This window comes from Halichoeres trimaculatus, unplaced genomic scaffold (genome assembly GCF_033239565.1).
Source record: "Halichoeres trimaculatus isolate MK-OKI-2021-1 unplaced genomic scaffold, fHalTri1.1 fHalTri1_scaffold_5, whole genome shotgun sequence".
Taxonomy (NCBI): domain Eukaryota; kingdom Metazoa; phylum Chordata; class Actinopteri; order Labriformes; family Labridae; genus Halichoeres; species Halichoeres trimaculatus.
This window is the reverse complement of record NW_027437183.1, coordinates 31,259,401-31,278,331: the sequence shown is the minus strand read 5'-3', so window position 1 is coordinate 31,278,331 and position 18,931 is coordinate 31,259,401. Positions and strand designations below refer to the sequence as shown.

The following is an 18,931-nucleotide window of genomic DNA, read 5'->3' as shown; positions in this document are numbered from 1 at the left end:
TCTGAGTCCAATATCACCCCTAGATTTCTAACCTGGTTACTCACATTTAGAGAGAGAGTCTGAAGGTGACTGATAACCCTTTCACTTTGTTTCTGTGGGCCACAGACAATGGTTTCCGTTTTGTCTGAGTTCAGCAGGAGGAAATGGTTCTGCATCCACATACTGATCTGTTCAACACAGTGACAGAGTGAATCTACAGGCCCAGGTTCGCCTGCCGTCATTGACACGTAGATCTGAGTGTCATCAGCATAGCTGTGGTAGGACACATTACAGCTGCGTATTAGCTGACCCAATGGGAGCATGTACAAATTAAACAATAAGGGTCCCAGGATTGAACCCTGGGGAACACCACAGGTCAGGGCCATTTGGTCTGAGACACAGTTACCAATTTCAACAAAGAAAGTCCTGCTCTCGAGATAGGACTTCAACCAGCTTAAAGCAGTACCAGAGATTCCCACCCAGTTTTCTAACCTCTGTAATAAGATCACATGGTCAACAGTGTTAAAGGCAGCGCTCAGATCCAGCAAAACTAAGACTGAGACTTTGCCTGCGTCTGTGTTCAGGCTGATATCATTTGTCACTTTGATCAGAGCTGTCTCAGTGCTGTGGTGGGGCCTAAAGCCTGATTGGAAAGTATCAAACACATTGTTATACAGGAGAAAGTCAGTAAGCTGTTGGTATACAACTTTTTCCAGGACTTTGCCTAAGAATGGCAGGTTTGATACAGGCCGGTAGTTATTCAGTACTGTGGCATCAAGACTGCTCTTCTTCAGGAGAGGCTTAATGACAGCATTTCTTAAGGCCTTTGGAAATGTTCCAGTCTGAAGTGAGATGTTGACCAGATAAGCGAGTTGTGGCTCAGCACAGACTTTGGAAATCTAGTGGGTAACTCGTCAAGGCAGCACGTTGATGGACTCAGACTGCAGATGATCTCTTCGACTGTTTTGTCAGTTACTAATGAGAATTGTGTCAGCTCTGGGTGTCCAAGTGGCTGCAGAGTAGTTCCTTGTATTGATGAAATTTTTGTACTTTTAATGGCTTGAACTTTGTCGTTAAAGAATATTGCGAACTCCTTGCACTTAGATGTAGAAATGAGTTCTGGGGGCAGTGAAGCTGGAGGATTTGTTAATCTGTTGACTGTAGCAAACAGGACACAAGAGTTTTTACTGTAGTTTTTGATGATTGAACAAGTCTTCCAGAAAACATTGTGTTCAACATGTCACATACAATGAAGCACTGGCACTCTCAAGCGGCATTAAGAAGACAAAACAACAATCAACCACGGTTGTCACAAGTGGCCAATAGGCAATTCACAACAAGTGGCCTTTGGTCTGATGAGACAAAGATTGAGCTCTTTTGCATAAATACCAAGTGTCATGTTTAGAGGAAACCAGGCACCGTTCATCTCCTGGACAATACCATCCTTACAGTGAAGCATGGTGGTGGCAGCATTATGCTGTGGGGATGTTTTTCAGCAGCAAGAGCTGGGATACTGGTCAGGATTGAAGGAAAGATTAGTGCAGCATTGTTTTTTTTATGTTACTGCCTCATTCCAAAATGAAAGCAATTATATTTCTTCCTCAAAAGACCCCATAAAACACTGTAAGACACTTTTTTTTTTTTTTTTTCCCCTGATTTATTAAAAATAAAAAACAAAGGTATCACATAAACATAGCCTTTGCTCAATACTTTGTTGATGTACCTTTCGCAGCAATTACAGCCTTAAGTCTTTATGGATAGCCCATAAGCTTGGCACTTTTGAGCAGTTTGGCCAATTCCTCTTTGCAGCACCTCTTGAACTCTGACAGGTTGGGTCTGCACACAGTCATTTTCTCTCATCTCTTCATGATGCTCAATGGGATGAAAGTCTGGTCTCTTGCTGGGCCACTCAAGGACAATTACAGAGTTGTCCTGAAGCCACTCCTTTAATATCTTGGCTGTGTACTTTGGGTCGTTGTCCTGCTGAAAGAAATCACTGCAGTCTGAGGTCAAAAGCACTCTGACGTGGGTTTTTATCCAGGATGTCTGTACATTGCTGTATTTATTTTTCCAGTATTCATTCATTTTGGAATGAAGCTGTAACATAAAAAATGTAGAAAAGGTTTAGCACTGAATACTTTCCAGATGCACTTAAAGTTAAAGCTCTATCATTCAAAAAAGGAGACATTTGTGTTCGCAATCCAGAACCGCTGCTGTCCTCTCTGGATCAGAGCTTGTCTATAAATGGTCTGAGGCAAAGTGGAAATTGCTCTGTGGTCAGACCAATCAAATTTAAAATTCTTCTTTTTTTGGAACCATGGATGCTGTGTCCACTGCTCTAAAGAGCACTGTGAAAAAGAAATCTTCAATCAGTTGAAGTGATGTGATTTTTTTGTTTAAAAATATTTTTTTCTGCCGTACAGATACGCACTTCCTGGGTCAAGTTCGTCCTTGCAACCAGCCCTGGTTTCTCCCTGTGTAGCTGTGGTCGGACGCCGGCTTTAGACGGCCATCACTAGAGCTGATACTGCTGATTTGGTTATTTGGTTTTATTTACACTGGTTATTCTATAGTTTAATTCAATTCTTCCTTTTGATAAGATAAGATAAGATAAAATAAGATAAGATAAAAATACTTTATTCATCCCCGAAGGGAAATTCATGATTCATGAATGAGATTCATGATTGAGTCATTCATTTTGTTTGATTTTCTCTTCATTTAAATTATTTTATTTATTTTTTGTTCTATTTTATAGTACTATTAGTATTATTTTTCTATGTTGTTTCTTTTTGATTTTACTCTGTTCATCAGTTTGGCTTTAACTACATTTAATGCTTTATCTCTTCTTCCTATAGTTTCTTCAGTTCTTTGACTTGTTTTGGGGGCTTCATTTACAATTAAAATTTTGTATCAAGTCATTTGGTTGTTTTCTTTATTTTGTGTTAGTGATTCACTTTGGTCATACCCTGATAAGTGCTTTTACAGCTATTTTAATTGGTCTTGGGATAGGCAACTGACATAGATTTCTTTGATTGTACAATTTTAATTTTCATCTTAACTTTGAGTATTGTTAAGCTTGGGGTGTGTTTCTTGTCTAAGCTATGTTCTCTTACGTCAATTTTGAAGTGTTTCTTTGATTAGATTTGAATTTTATTTTCTTTTTTAATTACCTATTTCATGGTTCATATTTCAATTTTATTATCTTTTTGCATGAGGCGGCTAAGAAGGCATCCCTACCATTTCTTTTCTTTGTGGTCTGCAGGTGCCGTAGGCAGAAATGAGCAGCAGTTTCCTCTCTGGTGGTGGTGTTTCTCACAAATTGTTTGGTAGTTATGCTTCACGGGTGATGTTTGTTTTGGATTTTCCCTCATTGTTGCCCTGCCGCTGTGGTAAGACCCATCCATTTCTACAACATTCTGTTGTAGCCAGAGTAAAGTTTGTTTGCCCCTCATTGCACATTCTTTCTTTCTTTTTTTTTCTTTTTTTTTTTTTTTTTAGGAATTTTTGGGGCTTTTCCATGCCTTTTATTTGAATGGATAGGGCAGTGGATAGAGCAGTAATGAAAAGAAATCATATCCAAATAAGCAGACATCCAATCGCAAACGCTGTAACTTATTGGTTGTGTGTTGTTTTCTTCAACTGAAGAATGGGATTACAGTAGTGGGAAGGAACTCTCAATGTTAAAGAGTTGGGAGGCACAAGATAGATAGATAGATAGATAGATAGATAGATAGATAGATAGATAGATAGATAGATAGATAGATAGATAGATACTTTGAAATTAAAGTTAGGAGCAGCCATTTGAACCAAGCCAATGGGTTCAAGACATTTTCAATAGGACAAACATTTTGGGCTCTTCAGAGAGGTTCTGAGGGCAATTTTGGGGCCTGATTCATTCATAGGCTTTCCAATAAGACCTTGTTGACCTGTAGTCAGGCTCTGGCCAATTTTTTAACAGGTTTAATTTAAAAGTTAGCATGTTGTTGCAGTGAATTCCTGTTGCCTGTGGGTGCCCTTTTGTTTTGTTTTGTTTTTACTTTAAAGATGTAAAGATGTAGATGTTTTAGGAAGGGACTTCTTATGACCTTGTGTGCAAATGTATTGATGTAGGACTGAGCTAGGACAGTTTAATGTTTTGTTGGAACACATCATATAAATATTCAATTTCATCGTACCCTACCATGCCCTCTGACATAAGACTCACAATTTTGGAGGGGACATTAAATAAAGAAACAGAGGAAAAGAGGTGGAACAAAGCCCACTGATACCCACTTTTCCACCTAACTGGTGCTAGTTCCAGGCCAGTGCCTGGCTTAGCACTGGTTCTTTGTGTTTCCACCAGCACTGGTTCCAGGTTTTTAAGGGCACGGTCACACTGGCCATCCAAAACGTGCCGTGCCTAAGCGCGACTGCACCACCCCCCCCACCCCCCCCACCCCCCCCCGCAGTGCCGTTCCCTAGCTGGAGAGTACGGCCAGCAGTAACACTACTCCAATATGAGCCAGACTTTTGCAGGTACATTGGACAACAGGCGCATGGTCCGCCTACATCACCGTGAAGTGTCTGTCTACATGAAGCGCGATCTCATCAGAGTCAGCACAATGAGACACAGAGAGCACTGCTACAACTTTAGAGACTTTTGGACTTATGGTAAGTCGTTTTCACCCGACACAGCCCTCTAACACCCCCTCTTTGTTTTAAATGAATGTCGAGGGATGCGCTCGCGGTGATCATACGCCAAGGATCATACGTGCTGTCCACGTGCTTGTGCTCGTGCAATAAATAAACCAGGCCAAAGCCCACCTCTCTGAAGCATGCCAAAGCACGGAAGTGAATTGTGCTCAAGGTTGTGGTCCCACTGGCCATTCAAACATGCTTTAGGGCAGAAGCATGCTTAAGCACGGCACGGTTTGCCAGTGACCATGTCCTCTGTGTGAAAAACAGTCATTGTTATCAAGGAAAGCAGCTGGGCAAGTCGTCCATTGTTTTGTCAGAGTTTCCTCATTCATGATTTGAGATGGAGGCAAAATTAAAGCACTAATGTCTTACCTCTCTCATAGATCAGGTCTATACCTTATTATTTGTTAAACAGAATAAACAGTCTCATGTTATTTATCATTCTTAAAAAGGAAAGCTACTGCGTGAGCTGTATATGTTGCCGTTAACTCATTCAAAACTTCAACTGAAGGTGAAATTTAAGCAGCAATGCACAGTCCCCTATAGATCAGGTCTATACCTTATTATTTTGTTAAACAGAGTAAAACAGTCTGATGTTATTTATCTTATTTACATGACAGAGTGTCTCTGTTGCCTCATGTTCGTGGTTTCACATTTGTCCCCTGCTCCGTATTGCACGTGGCAGATATCCACTCCATTTACCGACACACAAACACATGCGCAAGCGCACACACACACATACACAAACTCTCACACACACGCACACACACACACACACACACACACACACACACACACACACACACACACACAAACACACACACACACACACACACACACACACACACACACATTATTATTTGTATTTTTTTGAAGTAAATACCAACATCTTAAGTATATTCTGTGTTAAAATTATGCAAATATATTTGACATGCTTGGTGTGCTAGCTCTTGCAGTAAACCATGGATTCTCTGTTGGCTGCTCGAGGGCACTGAAACACTGAGCTTTGAGAGGTCTTCATGGCCAGGCCCTTTGGCAAAAACTAAAACTAGCTAACTGGGAACTTCATGATCTTCAGTTTGGGGGCCTCAGAATTGAGTATTTTGCAATTTGCTGATGATGTTGTTCTGCTTGCCTCTTTAGACTGGGACCTCCAGCAGGCATTGGGGGGAGCTGAGTGCAAAGCTTCCTGACTCTATCCCTAAATTTTACCAAGACAAATCTCAAGTATTTGGCACACAGCACCACAATACACATCTTTATCCCTTTACCTGAACAACACCAATGGTTCCTTAGTGACCATTTCTTATTCCACAGCATGGTACATGTCCACTGACCTTGAACCATTTAAGTGTACAAATAAATGACATGACAAAGCCTTTAAGTGTTGCAGAGTGTTGATTTGATCATTACTTGAATATCGAAACTGTATGCATTAACATGTCTCCACAATTATCAGGTGACAATTGATGACTGTTTGAGTTTATGCTTAATATGTAAATGAAATGACTTAGCAAGAAAATTAAAGAGACCATACAATCAGAAGAGCAACTGAATTGGTTTGTGTATATGAGTTTAAGAAAACTTTTCAGGACATGTTTGCTCTTTATTATTCTTCGTCCTGAGAACATCACAGAGCGAAGTTCCCTCCAAATGTTTTTAGTGCAGCCTTAACTAAAGACTGCTGAAATATGTACGTCAAAGCTGATTGCAGTATCAATATTGTCCCAGATATACCTTGTAATATGCAAATTTTTTAATCTAAACATCTGTTGAATGTATAAAAAGAGCGTTTCCTTACCATGACTTCACCACATCTTGACAAATCCAATCTGATCTGATCATCAGAACAAGGTAAGGGTTTGGTTTTTACCTTCTACTCCAGAATTTACTTCATATTATATTTTCTTGATCTGTGCCACACTGTGCTTATTCATTTACAATAATAGATGTAAACTGGAAGACATTCACCAACAACAGGGAATCAGATATTGTTAAGTTCCAGCTTCAGAGATGATTTCCCCAAAGGGACGTTTGAGAAGTCATGTGGTGAAGCTTCTCTCAGTCCTGTCTTTATCTCAGCTCTATTAGTTCAGATGACATTTCTCTTTCTGACTGTTCAAATGGATCACTCTACACTCATGCTATGCTAACATTTAGCTCTTTCTGTTTCCTGCAGATGGCACTCACTTTTCAACTCATTTTGCTCCTTGGCTTGAGCAGTGGACTGTGGATGGGAGCAGATGTAAGTCTTGTTGGATTCTTCTGGAGCTCTGTGGGCTGTGCTGTGTGCTCCAAATACAAACATCTGATCACAGATGATACTGGTCACGATAGGGAAATTTTCAGAAACTCCTCAATCATATTTTAAACCATATATTTTTGGAAAGTGAACATGTTTAATGACAAGGGTTGAAGCCAAACTCCCTCAGTGGACTCAGTCATGGCTCCTTTTTTCTGTTTCTTTGTTAAATGTCTTCTCCAAAAATCCTCAAGTTAAACTTCTGATAAAAGTGTTTTTCTTTTTTCTTTTTTTACAGGCGGCGCACTGTGCAGCAGGTAGGTACTGGCCTCTCTGTGTCATAATGGAGTCATATTTAGTGTCTGCAGCCAAGCATTAGATGGTCTCCAGCTGTCAAAGTGCTCTGAAGGCCTGAGCTGGTCTCAGTTCTGGTTCCAGTCTGTCCTTGAAATAGTGCTGTATAGGTTGTCTGAGCAGCAGCTGGAGATGAAGCCGTGTTCAGGTTGAGTCCAGCTGCAGCTTCCAGCAGCTCTATCAGCTGTGATGTAGTTTAAGAGAGAAAATAAAGTGGAGGGAGGAGTTTGAGGTTATATCCTCTAAAAACACACACAGGGCTCATAGAGCACACTCTCACAGTCAGAGACCAGAGGGTTTGATAACTCTCCATCCTTTCTCAGTCAGCTGATTTGCACTTGCTGTATTATTTATCTGTTTATATTTAAAGGATCAACAATATTCATTGTTTTTCTAACTGATATTTTTGTTGTTGAAGATTGCTGCATGGCCTGCCCTGATGGTTGGTTAATGCATAGCTGCCGCTGTTTCCAGTTTTTTAACGAACCAAAGGACTGGAGTGATGCTGAGGTACTCATACCACCGTATTTACTGCATGTCTTTGTTACAAGACTCTTTCTGATGTTAATATTTTCTGTAACCCTTAATTTGGTGATTATATTTCTACTTCTAATTCTGCCTCTCACTTTGTTTGCTCACTTTAGAAAGAATGCATTGATAAAGGTGGAAATCTGGCCTCTTTTCGTAATAATGAAATTCCCTTCGTCAGAAATTTGGTGAAACAGTTCGCAGGTAGACCAATAGGAACTTGGCTTGGAGGCTATGATGCAGTTAAGGTGAGTTATGTCAGATTGTTTTTATAGAAAGAGACTGACTGCTGTACTCAGAGAAATACTTGGAGTTGATAAACCAGGGTAGGCACTGCAAAGTAAACACAGACCTCAGAGGATCGGAAATAGGTGATGTACTTCAAAGAATTTTATTACAACATTTTGTATAAGTGTAATGTAACACGAGGTCATTGGCATACGTATTCCCATGGTTCTGTGGAGTCGGGGGGTTATGGAGGTGAAGGGATGCACAGATATCAGCACGAAGGAATTTGAGATGGAGACAGAATAGTGGTCACAAAGAGAGCAGTAAAGTGACGGGCTCATGATGAGGATGAGCCACCATGTGCAGTGACAAACTTTATCACTTAATGACTAAAAAAGTCTTTTTTTAATTTCCTCCCTTTCAGGAGGGTGTTTGGAAATGGAGCAATGGTGACAAATTTGACTTCACTGGTTGGCCCCCTGGTGAACCAAACAACGTCTTGAAAAAAGAACACTGCATGGAAGTGATGGGCAATGGTATAAATTTACTTTTTATTGCTGTTTTGTGACTTTTATGAAACTTTTTGGAATCAGTGAATCGCAAGCAAATTATAAAATTATTTATTATGGAAAGAGGACCTGGTTGGGTTTAGGGGTGTTGGGGGTTATATATTTTTTGATTGTACCTTTGTGATGCTTCTCTCTTTGTCTTGAAATAAAAAAGTTAAAACTACTGTCACGATGAACTAACAAATGATTTAAGATGGTCTCTCAGAGCGTGGTGTCTGATCACTTGCTGTCTTGTGTGTTTTCCTACAGCCCCGCAGAAATTCAACGATGCTCCATGTGGTGACAGGAAGGCTTTCCTCTGTGTGCGAGACCGGATAGCAACCAACTAAAAACAAAACATCTTCAGTGATCCAGATGAAAAATCTCTTCACTGCTGTTCTTAATAACATCAGTGTTTGAAGATATTTTTGACATTATGGATAATTTGAAATGTTCCAATAAATCAATTCTCAGCATTCATCATGACTCCCTTTTTTGACTTCTCTCCAAGGCTTGTGATCGAAAGTCCAAAATTTTCACTCATCCAGGTTAAAGTTATTCTAGATCAGGGTTCTCCAACTCCTATCCTGGAGGGCCGAGAGGCTGCAGGTTTTCTTTCCAACCAAAAACTCCACCAGCTGATTTCACTGATTACCTCACCTTCAAGCAGAGAGCAGGGACTGATCAGTAAAATCAGCTGGTGGAGTTTTTGTTTGAAAGAAAACCTGCAGCCTCTCGGCTCTCCAGGATAGGATTTAGAGATCCCTGTTCTAGATGTTCAAAAACAAGGCACACCTGGACTAGGCCGGAAGTGAAAATCTGCTCATGGGTTGGGGTTAGACAGGGCTGGAGTGGTACTCCTTGTCAGCCCTAGAGTTCGATGGCTTAGACTGGCCCACTTTAGATCATGACCTATAATATCAAAATAATCAATCAATCAATCAATCTTTATTTATATAGCTCCAAATCATAACAAATGTTATTTCAAGACACTTTACAAAAACATTTACAGGTCTAGACCCGTAAATGTTAATAAAATTTTATTAGCAGAAACCCAACATCAAGACAAGATAAGGAGTCTTATCTTATCTTAATCCACCATGAGTACAGGACTTTGCAGCATTTAGCAAGTTACAATGGCAAGGAAAAACTTCCCTTTAACGGGCAGAAACCTCGGACAGAACCAGACTCATGTTAGACAGACATCTGTCTCGACTGTGTTGGGGTTAGAGAGAGACAGAGGACAGAGAGTGGGAGAGAGAAGGGGGGGGGGACTAGGGATACACACACACTCAGACAGACACATACACACACACACACACACACACACACACACACACAGAAAGGGAGAGAGAGAGAAACAGACGCAGTCTGAAGTTTGGCGCTGTGGCGACAGTTAAGGTGAAACCAGTAGGCCATTCCCGGCAACAATCCAAAGCCGTAGCAGCTGGAGTCTGACGGGAGCACAGCAGCAGGCCATCTACTTCACCGATCCCCAGGAACCTACAAGACAAACTCAGATCCTCCCAGAGAGGTGTATGGTCAGTAACTATAACAGGACAGTAAGACTAGAAGTTAGACTGACAGAAAAAGAGGGAAACAGGAGCCCTGTGTGTCAGTTCCCCCCAGCAGTCTAAACCTATAGCAGCATGAGTAAGAGCTGGTTCAGATCTGATCCAGCTCTAACTGTAAGCTTTATCAAAAAGGAAAGTTTTAAGTCTACACTTAAAGGTTGAGACCGTGTCTACTCCCCGGACCTCAACCGGTAAGTTATTCCAAAGAAGAGGAGCCTGATAACTAAAGGCTCGACCTCCCATACTACTTTTAGAGACCCTAGGTACAACGAGCAGACCTGCATGTTGAGAACGCAAAGGCCTAGACGGATTATACGGAACGATTAAGTCTTTAAGATACGATGGCCTGATGCCATTAAGCGCTTTGTAAGTCAGAAGAAGAATTTTAAACTCTATCCTAGATTTTATAGGTAACCAGTGTAGAGACGCTAACACTGGAGAGATGTGCTCTCTCCTCCCAGTCCAAGTCAGTACCCGAGCGGCAGCATTCTGAACCAGCTGAAGAGTCCTAATAGACTTATTAGGACAGCCGGATAAAAGAGATTTACACTAGTCCAGCCTAGAAGAAACGAAAGCATGGACCAGTTTCTCAGCATCGCTCCGAGACAAGATGTGTCTAATTCTCTTAATATTGCGAGGATGAAAAAATGCCGTCCTTGAGACCTGTTGGATGTGAGAGTTAAAGGACAGGTCCTGATCCAAAAGAACTCCCAGGTTCCTGACAGTGGTGCTGGAAGCCAAGCTGATGTGGTCAGAGGCGGCGATGTTGTTCAAGAAAGCTTCTCTGAGATGTTTAGGTCCAAGAACAATGACTTCAGTCTTCTCTGAGTTCAGCAGTAAGAAGTTTCTGCTCATCCAGGACCTTACGTCTTTGAGGCATGCTTCAAGTTTAGATAAGCGGTTGGTTTCTTCAGGCTTCATTGACAAGTAAAGCTGAGTGTCATCTGCATAGCAGTGAAAGTTTATGGAGTGTTTCCTCAATATAGTGCCAAGAGGAAGCATATACAAGATGAAAAGAATCGGTCCGAGCACTGAACCTTGAGAAACTCCATATTGCACCCTGGTGTGCGAAGAAGGGACGTTGTTCACATGAACAAACTGATGTCGATCCGAAAGATACAATCGAAGCCAGGCTAAAGCGGTTCCTGAGATACCAAGAAGACTCTCTAATCTCCACAGAAGATTGCAATGATCAATAGTGTCGAAAGCGGCACTAAGATCAAGCAAATAATGTAGCCCAACAACAACCTGATATTTTAGATATTTTAAGTCTGCTCTCTAACCCGTTGTTATTATGTGTGTTTTTCTAAAAAAAAAAAAAAAAAAAAAAAAATTCCAATCACCCAACTGAGAAAGGCAGCTCCTGAAGCATGATATTGATAGAAGCACATGTGTGGGCAGCTCCTCAGATAGTGCAGCTCATATGCAGGGACAGTTTTAGGGGTCTCCTACTTCCTCAACAGTCCCCCTGCAAGGATCAGAAATACTTTATTAATTGAAGTCAACACAAAAAAACAAACAAAAACAAAACAAAACAAAAAAACAGAAAGCCTCTTGTTGGAGAGAAGATGGCAAGAACATTCTCCTTCAGAAGAAAAAAAAAGTAAGAAAATCTTCCTGCCAAGGAGGTCAAAGCCAGGTGGCCTGCTCTTTTCCAAATCAATGAGCTGGGAACTTAGATCAGTGCGGTAACAGATTTTTCCCACAAGGAGCCAGAGGAACTGATCATCATACTCAGCAAAGACAACTGGCAAAAAATTGATGAAGTTAAAAAAAATAAATTTTACAAATACACAAAAACACAACAGAAGTGTTTCCAGAGGACACTTAAAGTGATGCACATCTGCTGACAAGCTTGTTGTCGCAGGGGATTTACAGTCACAGCTCTATTATATCTTTCCATCAGTTGTGTTGGGAAATGACGTGAAAAGTGTTTTTTGATTATTTCACATTGTATTACAGTATATGCACAGATCGCTGCACATTACAGCGAGGTGGCTTTGGCATTTCCAGCTACCGAAAGGAGTAGAAAGTGTCAGTAGATGGTGTTATGGTGGCAGAGTCTAAATAAATAAGGTGTCTGCTAGAGATGCCTAAAGTGTCTGTTAATGATTTACAGAGAATCGTCCAGGTATATAGTACAACACCATTTGGCAAGTCGTTGGCTATAAAATGTATGTGTTTTCATTTTTTGGAGCTTTGAAGGTTATTTGCTAACACTACCTAGCCTGAGCTAGAAGACTTGATTTCAGGTCAACCGTACTTTAAAGTGAGTTAGATCATGTGTATATACCTCTCAATTAATGTGTTTGCACTTCTATATAAGTAAAGGGTAGAAATGCGGCTACTAGAGATCTCCCTTAAAGCCCCATAATGGCTTAATACAATACTGTCTTACAAGAGATTCATATTTCATACATTCAGCATGTTATTAAGCTCTTAATCTATCAAAACACTATAGAGCACTTCACACCAGCTTGATGCTAACATATATTAAAAATTGCATTGAATTTCTAGCAGTTAGTACACATTGATACAACATTGTTTCTCCAGCAAAACAACAACTTTCATCACTGAACACAAAGACAAGTGTAATAGTCTTGCACATGCGATTCATTTTTAATCCATTCACATATTATATAGCTCTTAATCTACCAAAACGCCAAGGTGCACTTGGCGCTAGCTTGATGCTAACGTACAGTGGAAATTGCATTAATATGCTATATAGCATGTATAGATACAAAGTTATTTTTCAAGCAAAATATCATCTTTCATCAATGAACAAATAAATGTACATAATTTACTCACAAGAGATTCATTGTTAATCCATTCAGCACGTTATATCTCTCCTACACTACACAACAGTGGTGTGGAGAAGGCTGAAAGAGCTGTCATTCTGTCTTTAAAAGGACACTTACAAACAATCACACGTAATCTCTTTCAGCGCATAAAAAAAAAAAAAAAATCCATACTTAAAAACATCAACATAACTATTAAAATTAACCACACAGCAACATCCAAAATGCACCGTTTTAGATGATTTGACAGCAAACATTCAGCTGTGACAGAAAATCCACCTCAACAACAAGCGTGTCGGCAGATGTGCATCACTTTAAGTGTCCTCTGGAAACACTTCTGTTGTATTTCTAGAGCTGTGCATGTGTTGGGAAATTGATAAAGATGTTTTCTTAATTTGCTTGTGTTTTGTCTTTTTGCATGTACTTCATCAAGTTGCAGTGCTGTGAGCTCTCAGGGCCACCGTATCAAACACATATATCATAGCTGCTGCTTCATTGTTACTGAAGGAAGACGTGGGTCTGTGTTAAACTGTGAGACTTTCTAAGGACCCTCATTCATTGTTGGTCAATCAGCCATCCGCGTCAATCTCTCAGAGAGTTCAGTGGGCTCAGAGCTGCGTTCAGGAGCAGAAAAACAGACAATCAGAATTATCATCAACAACTGTGTCAAGTCCCTCCACAGGCACTTTAAACACATTTGATCTGTAGACACAGAGAAAAACATTTCTACTCACTGGATTCAGAGTGTGGAGCTGAAATCACAAAGAAGAACATTTTAGTTACTAAAAAAATGAAGACTTCTGTAACCTCACCTGAACTACATTTGTGTTTGTCTTTTTCATTCACCTCTTCGATATTTGTGTGCAGCTCTAGCCATGATGAAACCACAGACACCAATGATGGCACAGATGACGATGATGATGGTAGTCAGGTAATGACGAGCAGCTGTGGATCAAAAGAACAAGACAACAAAGATCTATCTCAAAGATCCAAATAAGAGCATTGATATTAGACTTTGATCAATGGTTATTAAACATCAGCCACTGACTGCAGACAGAGAACACTGTCCCCTGAGGAAGACTAAACTGTTTGATCACCTTAAAGAGAAGCTGTCAGCCTGACCAGAGGACACACTCACCATGGTTGGTTCTGATCACATCTTTGTGGAGTTTGGTGACCATGTCCTCCTTCTCACCAAAGAGCTGAAACACATATTCATACTTCCCCCAGTCCTCAGGTGGGACTGATGAAATGTTTAGTTTCACACTCATCTGGAAGGTTCTGTTGTGGTTTGGGAGGATCTCTCCGTGGTACACCTCCTCCTGAAGCTCCTCTCCATCTCTCCTCCAGAACATCACAGCTCTGTCAGGAAAGAAACCTGTAGCGTGGCAGGTGACTGGAGAGGAGGGAGACCTCTGGAGGAGAGACACTGATGGGAGGACTATGTGTGTGTGTGGGGGGGGTAAAGTTAAAAAAACAAAACAAAACAAAACAAAACATGGATTAAAAAGTCACAAATGTGATGATCTTGATGGCTGTCTTTGTCATGTGATCATACCTGTCCTTGGCTGAGAGCTCTTGACAGTGCCCACATACATCTGCAGAAAGTGTGGAGCATCCCGAGTGAGGAGAATTTTTAAAAATTGTAACCCAGGGGGCAAACTCACTTTTTCAGTGGTGGGCTCTGGTTTATGAAAAGTCAGTGTCAGAGTCATCAAGTCAACTGATAAGAAGTCCTCTCCATCATATCCAAACTTCATGACATAATCAAAATCTCCAGTCTCATCGTCAAACTCGATGCCACCTATCATCTGTAAGACGTGAACACCTGAGAGAGACAGAGACAGAGAGAGATACAGATGATCCCACCTATTAAAATTATTAAGCTAAAAACTTACATTTATATTGATTGATGCTTTGGATTTTACATATTCTATAACTCCAGTCTCACTATGCTGACTCCATAAGATACAGTCTGAGTCTTTCATGAAGTCAAAGAGAATCTGCTGGTGTTTCCTGTGATCTTCTGTATTGTCACACCTCTGGTAGCAGCCTAATAAATATTAGAAATAGAAAAATAATATAAATAAGAACTGAGGATAGAGTAGCCTACCTTCAGTATGATTGAAGAGCTGCCTCGCAGAGTGAACCATGTCTTCAAACAAGTGAGGCAGAAATTCCAAATATATGCTTTTGAACAACTTCAGCCAGCCTGGAACAAACTGCATTGTAGTATCAATCCAGTCCAGAGACATTTTCAGCTTTTTGTCATTGTTGATGTAGAGAATTTTGGTTCCATCCACCTCTGCAGCAAAGAAACCAGGAAAGTTTGGGATCCTTGAAAATCCAGCAGAGAAAGTCTCTAGGGAGTGTTTCTCTGTGGGGAAAAAGGAAGATTAGCATCTGTATGCTCAGCACAAACTAATTATTGTTGGTACGGCCCTCTGACACAGTCTATATTTTTCAGGTGGTAAAAAATTAATGGCCCACCACTGCTGTAAACACTTGTAACCAACATTGCCATTTATAAGCGTACTTAAGCTAGGTCTGTATAAAGAAAGAACATAATAAACATGTGCTTCTTTCTTTCAAAGGTCTTTTTATGAAAAAAAAAAAAAAAAAATGAACACAAAAACAGTTTGATTGTGCAATGGCCCACACATCTCCCAAAAAAACATCAAAAAAGTAGAAAGGGGGTAAATTAATAAATACAAAATAGATTAATAAATAAAAAAATAACAAACTGATTATAAAAACTGACAAAGAGATGCATTTGAGAATAGTGAACACACAATTAGGAAGACAAAAAGCAAAAACGACAACAAAAAATAATGATAATGAAACAATTTTAAAAAATAAATAAAAAAAGGGGGAGGGAGCTACTCAGAAATAACTGCCAAGGGTTTCACAAAGAAAGTCAGGAAAGGGCGCCAAACTCTGTCAAATCTGTTTTCTGTTTCTTGTGTGGTAAATAAATGTGTTTCCAACAAGGGGCAACACCTGGTTAATAAAAATCAAGCCTATGTGGAAGTGCTAAAAGTTGCTCCTAACTAAGAATCCGCTTGAGGCTGGCTGCAGAAAGACTGCAAGTCACATACACATCCAGCCATTAAAAAAAAAAAAAAAAAAAAAAAAAGGGCTTTAAGGTATTAAAAAGAATATTTACAGCCTGGTTCAGAAAACAGCGAGGAAATAAAATGCTGATTTTGCTTTCCCACTAGCACACACTGTACGGTGAGTGATTTGTTTTTTTCTATCTCGTGGTTTAGAGGATATCAGGATTGTTTGATTGTCCAATCAAAGACACAGCTCAGCTCACGTGACTGACAGGTGCCCTGTAACTGTTAAAAAACAAAGCTCAAAGCCAAGGTCATATCCAGTGTGGTTGCATCCACAGATTGACTTCATGTTACAGTATCAGAAACATCAAGGTGACGTCGCGGGGACAATGTCCATGGTTTATACAGTCTATGGTTTCTAACTTATTTGCATATCCACTTTTTACTCTTTTCACTCCACACTATTTATGGTTTTAATATGTGCTAAATGATACATTGGTATAGTAACATTCCATCAATCTGTCAAAGTTATGAGTTTTGGAAATAACTTCTCATGAACTGCTTTAGTTTAGGCAGTGCATGTTCCTGTGAGGTCAAGTGTCTCAGTTCAACACCTGTCTGTCTGTGACGCAGTTTGAGTTTGTGAGCTACATCAATAAAGTTAGTTTCAACAAAAGTTTAGAAGAAATGAAGCACAAAATAAAGAAACCAAAGTGGCAAAATCAAAGGAGTCACTTTAAACTATTAATAGAGCAACAAAAAGGGGAGAACTAAGAGTTAGGAAGAGTAAAAATGAAAGTACATGTTGTGACTGTTTTTACCAGCCATGTAGAGGATAAAATTGTAACTTTTCACAGGCATAGTTACTAAAGAGGGGTGTTCTGTTTTTCAATCAAACCCCCTCAGGATAGAGTAGCCTACCTTTAGCCTGGCTGAAGCGCTGCCTTGAATAGTTAGATGTGCCCTCTGTGAAGGCACGCCAGATTTCGTGAAACGCTGTTCCAAACCAACCCACCAGGTCTGGCACAGTCTGCATTGCATCTTTAACCAAATCTGGATTTATTTTCAGCATTTTGTCGCTGACGCAGTAAGACGCATCAGTTCCATCCACCTCTGCAGCTGGAATGAATTCAGGCAAGTTTGGGATCCCAGAAAATCCAGCAAAGAAAGTCATCACAGAGTGTTTTTCTGCGCGGGAAAAAAAAAAAGGAAGTTTAGGATTTTCTCAGCATAGTGTCCAGATGTAGGTGAAAAATTAAGTAAATAGCTGAAAGGAAAGACTCAAACATGACTTGATGATGAAACATGAAAAAATAAACAGTATATGAAAAAAAATTTTTATTGTGTATTGATGTGTTGATTTTGTATTATCAGAGTTATTCAGTCATGTTAATACTGAAGAAATCAGTTTTGCGTTTCCTCTTTTTTTAAAGTTTTTCTCAGTTGCTTTGGTTCATTTCTAAGGTCAGAACTGAAGTTCTTAAAACTACTTGTTCAATCTTCACATCATTGTGTCACTTGTGCTCATCAAAAAAGCAGTTTCTCATTTCTTTGAACAAGTTACAAATGCTTTGGGACATCCAAACAAATGACTATTATGTTTTTTTTATTTTGAAGGGAGGCTCACTGGCTACATTTACATGCAGTCCGTAACCCTTTCATACTTGGAATATTAGCAATAAACCAGTTGTGCACCCCCATGTAAACACCAATAACCCTTTTTTTAAAAACAAAATATGCTCCAGTTTTCAAAAACCTGAAGTTCACCCCTGGGTTACTCCTCTTCTTACCCAAATATTTGGTCATGTGTACACATATCGGGATATCACCATCCAACATTAATTTGTGTTCTGCTCATGTTCTATTCGCAAAGAATCTTGGTTATTTGAATACAGGAGGTCCCCCATGCTTCTGCTGCTGTTGTCACTGCTGCTGCTGTCAATGCTATGGATACGGTAAGAAGAAGCAGAAATGATGTGCATTGGGTCATGATGTTCTCAGTAGTCGAGATGTTGTCCAAGCGCTGCTGTTTTGATACCATTTATAAAGGAATAACCCTGTTTGCTCACACATGTATACAGGTTATTCCCAATGTTCCAGAAACTGGAATTATGACCTTAAACCGAATATTGGCTGCACGTAAACATAGCCAGTCTTACACTTTGAAAAGCCCAGTTCTAGTCATTACGATAACAGGGTAAGTTTAGCTGAACAGCACCATCTAGGCTGCCTAATAACAGGTCATTCACATTACTGTAATCACTTGTTACAAACATTTTAGCAATCATTTCAGAGTGTACTAAAGTTAGGTAAAAAGAAAGAAAATTATAATCAGTATAACTTCTATTTTACATAATTACACATTTCTAACTTATTTGCATACCACCTTTTCACTTCAGTAATATCTACACTGAGACCTTTTCTTTCCACCTCCTTTTAGCTGCTCTTATTTGTTAAATCATGGTGTTGATATGGGCTAAACAATACAGAGGCACCCACAGCGGTACAGTAACATTCAAACAGTCAGTCAAAGTTCTGAGTTTCCACATTGAAAAACTTCACACGAACCACTTTAGTTTAGGCAGTGAGTGTTCCTGTGAGGTGCATGTGTCTCAGTACAACGCCTGTCCGTCTGTGACTCAGTTTGAGTTTGTGCACTACAATTATTATATACTGTTCATTGAGAGATGCTTCAACAAAAGTTCAGAAGAAATTAAACATAAAATAATAATATCAATAAACAAAGTGACAAAATCACAGAAGCCACTTTAAACTATAAGGAGAGCAACAAAAAGTGAAGAACTAGAGGTTAGGAAGAATGAAAGTGAAAGTTCATGGTGTGACAGTTTTTATCTGCCTTGTTGGAGGATAAAATTGTAACTTTTCACAGGCACTGCACTAAATAAGAGTGTTCTGATTTCTAATCAAATACCCTCAAAATAAT

The 18,931-nt window shown here is 39.8% G+C and overlaps 1 protein-coding gene across 1 annotated transcript; it reads right to left on the bottom strand.

Moving 5' to 3' along the window:
• Positions 1–13,484: 13,484 nt before the first annotated feature.
• Positions 13,485–15,081, bottom strand: LOC141790122 (major histocompatibility complex class I-related protein 1-like). The gene is made up of 7 exons (XM_074669781.1): positions 15,042–15,081; positions 14,596–14,756; positions 14,487–14,526; positions 14,067–14,369; positions 13,775–13,873; positions 13,663–13,680; positions 13,485–13,542 (listed from the first exon to the last, which is right to left on the bottom strand). Exons 1-7 carry the CDS (start codon positions 15,079–15,081, stop codon positions 13,511–13,513), a joined length of 693 nt encoding a protein of 230 aa, XP_074525882.1. The 3' UTR covers positions 13,485–13,510.
• Between the last annotated feature and the right edge of the window lie 3,850 nt (positions 15,082–18,931).

Coding starts and splice junctions, on each gene's coding strand:
- LOC141790122 (XM_074669781.1), bottom strand. CDS start 15,081: ATGGTTCACTCTGCGAGGCAGCTCTTCAATCATACTGAAG. Junction 14,527..14,595: donor CAGAGCCCACCACTGAAAAA/GTGAGTTTGCCC, acceptor CACTTTCTGCAG/ATGTATGTGGGCACTGTCAA. Junction 13,874..14,066: donor TGTGATCAGAACCAACCATG/GTGAGTGTGTCC, acceptor TTTGATCCACAG/CTGCTCGTCATTACCTGACT.